The following is a 9,279-nucleotide window of genomic DNA, read 5'->3' as shown; positions in this document are numbered from 1 at the left end:
TATTTGTTGCTTTGTTTCAGGTTGTTTTTTTCCTGTGCCCAAAAAAACTTCGATAAACCTGAAGAAGACGTCTGTTCTTCGTATCGACAGTGGTTTACAGTAAGATAATAATGTCTACAGTATATAACACAAGAGGGAATATGCAACCATTGTCAATATAATGTGACGGGTTGAAATACTGTGCTAGATGCCTTCAGCATGGGGTGTCTGTGAGGCTTAACTCTGAAGTCTGATTCAGATCACTGCTATCACAAGGTGGCAAATACATCAACATGCCATGTACCCTATGAACTGATATAACTGTTTTCAGCATACGTACCAATATCAATGCTGTGTCCAAAACTATTATTACTGTTGTAACCTTTGTACTAGCATTACTGTTGTAACCAATGTACTGGTATAACTATTGCCACCCTATGTGATACTATTTCTGTTGTCACACTATGCACCAGTATTGCTGTGATCACCTTATGCACAAGTATATCTGTTTACCCTATGTATTTGTCTTGTTTACACACGAATAGCGGTGGCGCGTAAGCAGTAACATTGGTATATCGAGTTCAATGCCTTTCAGCCCTAATGTTAGAGATAATTAGTGGAGTAAGGGACATAACTGCTACAGAGATTCTCAAAATAGACCAGGAAGTATTCGGGTACTCGTTAACAAATTGTACACCAGTTGTGTGATCCTCGACCTGGTCAGTATGACACTGGACAGACGATTACAGTGTTTGTTATGGCTGTACATCACACCATTCCAAAGTAAGATTTCTTATATAAGGTGAAGGGAGAGAAAATATATAACAACTGGCTACAATTATAGATACCTTACTTCCTTGTCGCTGATAAAATAACGACAGTAACAACTAGTAAATAACATATATTCCAATGGTATGCTCCTATGATAAAATAAAATACCTACAGTGAACGTGTATTGAACAACATACATATATATATACACACCTTTAATGATGATATGCTGTGTGCCTCAATGCTATGCTCCAATACTATGTTTTGTTCTCGTACATGTTACAGTCTTTGTCATACGTTCCTGATCGTTCGTTCTATATATAGAAACTCGTGTTGTGGTTGTATTCGCATAAATAGTATAGTATATATATATATATATATATATCGCAGTGAGTGTTTTATAACGTAACTATATCGTTTCTATCTTATAAATCAAAATTGCGTATTAAATGTTGATTCGCGACAACTGCGTTATTATTGTGTTCGTATGTTAACAATAAAATGTATATAGCACGCGATTAATCACATTTCGCACACAGAGTTACATACTTTTTCACCTGTGAACATAGCTCTGGTCAGGTTACTTAAAATCATAGAAAATATTGGACAGAAAGTTACTAAATATATCGACAAAGGTAAAAATCTGAGATATGTTTTTGATTATTGATTATAACGTGAGGAAACTGATGCTTGCTTGAATTACGAGTTGAATGTATGTGTTTATACATGTAAGTACTTTAACTGATGAGAGACATACGTGTACCGATCAGTTACATGTATTGTTCACATACTACAGTAACGCTGATTTTAGGTTCGGCAACCTTTAAATTAATACGCCGTTTAACAGTGTTAACGTCCATTACAATCAGGGAGTGGCATATAGCCTTTAAAAAGTCGTAAACCAAGATATTTTTTGCAGTAAAAGTCGAGAGTAAATGCAATGAATCTCTGTAAAACAAACTTACAACTACTTTTATCTCAATTAATGTCGACAATGGCTAAATACTTATATACTCAATATACACGTGGATCAATCTGACTCTTAACCCTTCACCCGTGCCTACATATATACACTGAACATAGTAACAACATACCATACTTTTTATCATCGCTTTTCTCATCTGTACAGGTGTAACTGGGTTATCTGTGGTGGTCAGTCCAAGTCCTACAGCCAGGGTCGTGTCCGGTCAGACCCTCAGTATCACGTGTCAGTGGTCAGCTGACTACACAGGACAATATCCTGGTTTTAACTATAGACTAAATGATGGTGTAGGTGAAATAGGTGCAATGTATATAAACAGTGGGACATCATGTCCATCAGTGTCACCCTACACAATTACCTGTAACAGAGACACGAGGACACTGGGGATACAGATTCCCGCCAACAGTTACAGTCACGGGGACAGATGGACGTGTGAGGGGAAAAATAACTACTTCAGTGAGACACCACCCCAGACAGACACGACCACAGTGGACGTTATCTGTAAGTGTGTAATACATGTAAATGTGTAATGTGTGTATTGGTGCGTGTCTATATATGCTAGCGGAAAAAGAAACTGTGCCTAGATAAAATGGCATATCAAATAGATACTTATAAAGTAATGTAATAGTTTGTTGCAGAATTGCAAAAGACATGATTCATGAAAGATCAATGTAATTCAAAATGGTTAAAAGAGCGCCCATTTCATCGTGAGAGTACAACAAACACGAAGTGTATTCCAGGTTATTTAACAACGTTCATAACGTGTACACCCGTAATTGCACCGATGTATAGTCTTCAGCGTTTTCAGGGCAATTGTGACGTTTAACATTGTACCCTAATAGGGGTGGTTGTATGGTCTGCAGCAGCATAACAGCGGATGCCAGTTATTGATGGAAACACATAATAACTTATTTCAGGGAAGAATGTATGTGAGTGTATACTGTATGTTTGTGTAATACAAAGGACTTGCTATAATTCCGTGATAAGAGTGAATAATATTTGATTAATGCATGTGATTGTATAATATGTAAGAATTTAGGTACATAATGTTTATGTATTTGTAATAAATGGATATATAATGTGTGAACATATAATATTTGAGTACATAATGTATCTTAGCGTTAATGTATGTGCTTGTATTTTAAATTTGTGTTTGAAATATATTGGAGTTATTACGTGTGACAGTGTATACGTATAATGTATGTGAATGTAATACATTTGAGTATGTCCTATATGTGAGTATGAAATGCGTTTTAATGAGCAATGTACGAGAGACTATAATATTTGTAAGTGTAAAATATAATTGAGGTTGTGATGAATGTATGCAACTTTAGCTCCTCTGGCAGTGAACTAGTGTATGATACCTTGTTCGTCGTCCGTCTGTCAAGTTTTTTATTTGAAGAACTGCCCCTTGAATTCTGAAAGACCCGATATCCTGATTTTGACCAAGGGCGTACCAGGGATAGAGTGCTATAAAGTGTCCTCAAATAAGTGACCTTTACCTACGTTCAAGGTCACACGGATCAAATATGAAAAACAATTGCGATATTCGACATTCAGATTTTGAATGTTAAGCAGCTAAACATACAACATTTGACATTCATATTTTGAATGATGACGAGCTCGATATACGACGCTCGGCATTCAACTTTTCATTCAGTATATAAGAGGCTGTGGGAAGAAAGAGTGTGTGTGTGTGTGTGTGGGGGGGGGGGGGGGGGGGGGCGAATAGGACATCATATGGATATGGTTAAGTAATTTGAATGTCACTTGACTCGACATACAATATTCAACACCCAGATTTAAAATGTTGAGCAGCTCGAAAGTGACGCAAGACTTTCACATTCCCCAGAGGCTTGTGGAGACATGAGGGAAGTGTTAGTCGAATAAAGCAACTAAGGGCTATAATTCAGTGGTCATTGTCCATTCAATATTCATCTTTTAATTGTTGAGCAGCAGCTCGACATGGAACATTTGATTTTTTTTATATAATGAACGTGATCAACTCGACACACGACATTCAACATTCAGATTTTTACCACTACTTGACTACTACTGATCACCACTTTACAATGCGGACCATCATCTTGCCAATACCAATCACCACTTGACCACTACTGACCTTTGCTTGAACACCAGTGGATATTGCTTGACCCTTACTGACCAACTCCTGACCACTAATGGACAACTGCTGACACCTACTCGCCACCTTTTAACCACCACATTATTTCTACTGACCACCACATAGCAACTTCTAATCACTTCTTGACCGCTTTGTAACGTATTTTGAGTTGACTAATGTCGCACGTTTCAATGACCCGATCATGACATTTTTCTGGTACTTGAAGTTACATGAACAAAATCAAATGCTGTTGCGAAATTCGCGAATTTCTCGCACGAGTACTGCGGACCGTTGTTCGAGACAACCTTTTCTGGGATTCAAAACCGAGCAAAGACGCTTTTGATTTTACGAATGACCGGTTTTCTTGCAATCGACCTACAAGACCCAGACGAAGCGGCTATAATATTCTACTATGACTATGTACGACTTGCCGTCATATTCAGATAGGTCTGTTGCAACTGACTGCCACGGGTACTTCGGAATCTCGTGTGGCTGTAATGGTTCCTTTGGTATCGGTGCTTCGGCGCTCCTGACAGTTTTTTCTGCCCTTTTAGTACAACACCATCTACAAGGGCAAGTCGGCCTCGGTAGGTCCAATACTCGGGCGCTTTTTTTGAATTGATACTATGATATTGGGTTTGTCGCTTTCTCCAATAAAGATGTTTTACATAGTTGTCTACCACATTGACAACAATTTTATCACAGTTTTATCTCTTTCTAATAATTAAAGGGTTACACAATTTTGTTCAAATGAATGACCTTCACAATAATTAAGGTCACAAGGGTCAAATGTGTTAAAAACTAATAACAATAAAGGGCTTATAACATGCCGAGATGAATAGTTATTAACTATAGCTATGGGGCCCGTAGAATTTCGGGATAAACAAAATTTGTTGAAATTAATGACCTTCCATCATTATGAAGTTCACAGGGGTCAAGTGTCACAAAAACAATTTAACAAATCTGAATAATCTTAAAAACAAGGACCAAATACCTTGATTCATATCCAAGGTCACAGGGGTAATATACGCCGAAAGCTGTAAAGTACTTTTTTTCTGAAAAACCAGAATGCCTAGTTTGGCCACCTACTCGCTCAAATAAAGACATACGATGTCTGTTCAAATGAATGACAACTAATTAAAAGGACTTATGTTGTATAACCAAAAGAATTTTGGTGATGATATATGACCAGATACATGCTTAAGGTCACATTCTCCACGTGTGCTTAAAATATTTCAACGGCTTCTTCTGATTATAACTGAGTTGCCTAAAGTAATGATAGTTGGCCAATTTCAAAGACAGATACAGGTTCTATTAAATTAACTAGTGTTATAGGTAAAGGTATCTTGCCTGTGAAATGAATACCAGGTGAGCGATGCAGACCAATATTGCTTTGTGATGGTTATATTTGTATTTTCAATTGTACCACTATCAAAATCACTTATGTCAATTATATTATTTCCCCCTTTAGACTTATCATTTCTTCTAAGAAAGCAAAGCAACGTGAGGTTGGGTGAGAGGGGGATGGAAGGCAATGCGTTGGTGTATTTTGTCGCAGCAATGTTTGCCGAGTGCCTGTCTGTAAGTGTTATCATGGGTTGTGTCCATCTAAAGTGTAACGCATGCAAGATTGTTTTCAAGCCTGCCTGCTGTTAGGTGTTTACCCGCTTATTGGAAGCATTTCCTGTGCAATTTCACTATGCAGGGGCTGTGTGCGTCAGATTTCGGCATTTCATAAATTCAAATACAGCAACCTCTCGTGTGATGATTTGTGGAATATCACAACATGGTGTCAGAATGATGCATGTGCATTGGTTTTCTGTTAGAAACTGTAACACATCCATTCGTCCAGATGGCAAAATGCCAGGCCCCAGAGACGTTTAAGTCACCTAAACCAGAGAAATGTGTTATATACGTCTCTGCCTAAACGCCTGGATCACAAATTGCAAGGTTCGTGCGCCGTAATTATATATAAGACAACAACGAAACTACATAACAATTACAAATCAGTACCGATACCGGTTGCTCAGTTTAATATCATAACTCGGACAAGTTGTTTCATGTATATCTCTTTCTTTACTATCTCCGATAAACCTACAATACAGGACAATACAGTAAATACATTCACCCTCTCATATACATACAATAAATACTACACAACTTCCGCGCCGACCGAGGTACCGGACCTTTGAATACGGACTGCTATAACTATAGTAATTCAAATAACTAAATGTTACAATCACACGATAGTTATTATATTTATACGGTTGGTTATACATACCGGGAATAATGTTCCTAGTATAAGCCTGAGAATACATGCTGGCGGCAATGTATCTTCACGCCATATAGTCAATCTATCAATAGTTCTATCAGTAAATCTGGAGTACAGATCCGTCTCTCACGAGTCGGATTGTAAGAATGACCACTGGACAGTAAGTTTTTACCCAGTAGCCAAAATATAGTGGCGGGAATATAGGGTACTTTATTCGTGCAAGGAGCAGGTCCAAGTAAGTACAATTCAGTCAGAATGTTCATGCATTCCGAACTGATGACGTCACATACACTGTTTACCAGACGGGACAACACACGTGTATACAGACAGTTGACAGAACTTCCTTGGTTCTCAATTAATCTACACAAAAACTCGTTCAGTTCTACATTACTGCAGCTTTCGTCGATCATAACACCTTTCTCTGCATACCATTTATCCAAAATATTCACAGCTCCCTTAATGACGTTTTTTGTGCTAAGAGAATCCCTATTTTTAATAATCAATTCCAAATCTTGCTCAGAAACACCCTAAAATCTGCCGTTATTCGCCATTTTCACCAAACGACAACAAACAAATCTGTATCAAAAAGTCGCTTGAATGGGCCGCTGACGGGGAAATTGTCTGCGCACGATCGTCGCGCATGCAACAGTAAGTGTATGTACAACAGTCGACTGTTGCACTCTGACATTATTTTACGGGTTTTCAGTCTTTTCCAGGGATTTTTTTTATTAAAACAGTCAAAAATACTTCATATACTCTTAAATAGAGTCAGGTAATAAAAGTTGTTGTATATAAGGATGACATTCTTCCATGATAATATACGTTTTAACGATGAATGAATTCTTTTTTGTATTGTATTTAAACACAAGTAATTTTGATTTAATAAGTTATGTTATTTGTACATTTTTTATTTTTTTTCCAAATTTATAACAATGCAAATATATCATACATAAACATTATTCCTCTCACACATTACAATTCATTCATTAAATATTCATTTATAATAAACTGCATATTTCAAGGTAAAATTAATAATTAATTATGTTTATGTATAATTAAATTCCATCTAAATTGTGTNGGGGGGGATATTGAGAAATAAAGAAGCTATATAGATGTGTTGGAAGGTTCAAGGAGTTTTACATATAAGTATTCAGAAGTACATGTTTATATAAGAAAACTCGATAGTTATATGTTCATATTTTGGCAAAGACAGGGTTTAAGCAATATTAATTAGACTTTCCCATTTTTTCCATTCAGTATTGAAATTCAATAGAAATAATTCACTTTTATTAACAGCAATATATCTCTGAGTAAAATATGTGTCCTTGATAACGTTCTGAAGTGCAGCTACTGACAATGACATTTGTAAACATCTCGATTTATAAGTATATTGTTTTATAAGTAAAATTATGGTATTATCTACCCTACTACTGATACTAAACCGAAAATGAAGGTTTCCTCGTTAAAACCAAATGGGATTAAAAATGCATCAAGAAGGAATTCAAAATTTTGTAAAAAGTCTTGTACTTTCTCACATTCCCATAGTGTGTGAATTATTGTCTCTATTTCAGTCTTACATTGAAAACAAAGCGCAACTGTAAAAGGAAGCATATTTATCGATTTCTATGTGTCATCATCAAATTCAAACAATTCATTCCATTTGTTTTTCCCAGTGGATATGGTACTATTTTGGCACAACAACATATAAGAATCTTGAGTTTCCCGTTTTGTTTTATCCACTTTACTTTTCCATAAGAAATTAAAAATTTCTGAATTTAATTTTTTAATAAAATTTTCATCTGGATTTGGTAAGGAGATAAATAGATGATTAAATTGGGATATTAATAAAGATTTAATTATTTGTATTCTTCCTATTGGTGTTAATATTCGTCTACTCCAATTCTTAATTATTGACTTAAGTTTCACTAATCTTTTATCATAGTTTTATTTAGGGATTTAATGTAAATCTACATGAAATTCTATACCTAATACCATAAATATTTTACTTCCCCATTGCAGGTTCCATTCAGGATAATATATCTCATCACTGTACTTTTTACTGCCTATCCATATAACTTGTGTTTTACTTTTATTTATTTTAAGACCAGATTTGTTTGCGAATAAATTAAGCTCTTTTATTGATTCTTTTAATGATTGTTTCGTTCCATCTAAAATGAGAGAGGTATCATCTGCATATTGTGAGAGAAGTAGTGGAGAGTTGTCTATATTTATACCCCTAATATAATTATTATTTCTAAGTCTAATTGCAAGTATTTCTGAACACAAAATAAAAATGTATGGAGCTATGGGATCACCTTGACGGCAACCCCTCTTAATTTCAAAAATAGATGAGAGATTACCACCTTGATTAATTGCAGACATAGAATTATTATGTAATGTTTTTATCCAACTTCTAATATCCTCACCAAAATTAAAATATTTAAATACATTTTCAATAAACTCCCACGAAACAGAATCAAATGCCTTTTCAAAATCTAACAATCAAAAGCATCCCATCTATATCATTGTCCTCTGTATAGTGCATTATATCGTAAATTAATCGTGTATTTTCCCCTAAAAATCTGCCTGCAATAAATCCTGTCTGGTCAATGTTGATTAATTTATCTAAAATAGTTTTTAATCTAGAAGCTATTGAGCCCGATGCAATTTTGTAAACAATATTCAAAAGACAAATAGGTCTCCAATTTTCAAGAAATTGCCTTGGTTCATCACCTTTTGGTATACATGTAATAATTCCTTGTTTTTGAGTTATAGATAAGTTTCCATTTATATATGCATAATTAATAGATCTTAAAACAAATTTACATAGTTGTTTCCAAAAACACTTAAAAAATTCTACTGTAAATCCGTCTGACCCGGGGCTTTTATTATTTTTCATGTGTTTTAAAGTATGTGACGCTTCAGTAAAAGTTATATTACCTTCTAAAGATAAAGATTCTACATTGTTTAATTTTGGTACATTACAATTGGATAGAAATTTACCTAAATCCACTTCTTCGATATTACTATTACTTGCATACAGTTGTTCATAAAATAATTTAACTTCATTTAAAATATCTTCTTGTTTTCTTATAACATCACCATTTTCTTTTTCTATCATCGGGATATTTTTTGTCTAAAAATGTCTATTTT

General features: G+C 35.1%; 1 protein-coding gene across 1 annotated transcript; it reads left to right on the top strand.

Moving 5' to 3' along the window:
- The first annotated feature begins 644 nt into the window (after positions 1 to 644).
- Positions 645 to 2,375, top strand: LOC110441607. The gene is made up of 2 exons (XM_021484798.1): positions 645 to 762; positions 1,880 to 2,375. The coding sequence occupies exons 1-2, from the start codon at positions 705 to 707 to the stop codon at positions 2,260 to 2,262; spliced, it is 441 nt and encodes a 146-aa protein (XP_021340473.1). The 5' UTR covers positions 645 to 704; the 3' UTR covers positions 2,263 to 2,375.
- The last annotated feature ends 6,904 nt before the right edge of the window (positions 2,376 to 9,279 follow it).

The sequence above is a fragment of the Mizuhopecten yessoensis genome, unplaced genomic scaffold (assembly GCF_002113885.1).
Source record: "Mizuhopecten yessoensis strain PY_sf001 unplaced genomic scaffold, ASM211388v2 scaffold716053, whole genome shotgun sequence".
NCBI classification, from domain to species: Eukaryota; Metazoa; Mollusca; class Bivalvia; order Pectinida; family Pectinidae; genus Mizuhopecten; species Mizuhopecten yessoensis.
The sequence above is the reverse complement of the archived record's forward strand: the minus strand, read 5'-3'. Positions and strand labels throughout refer to the sequence as shown.

Coding starts and splice junctions, on each gene's coding strand:
- LOC110441607 (XM_021484798.1), top strand. CDS start 705: ATGACACTGGACAGACGATTACAGTGTTTGTTATGGCTGTACATCACA. Junction 763..1,879: donor GTACATCACACCATTCCAAA/GTAAGATTTCTT, acceptor TCATCTGTACAG/GTGTAACTGGGTTATCTGTG.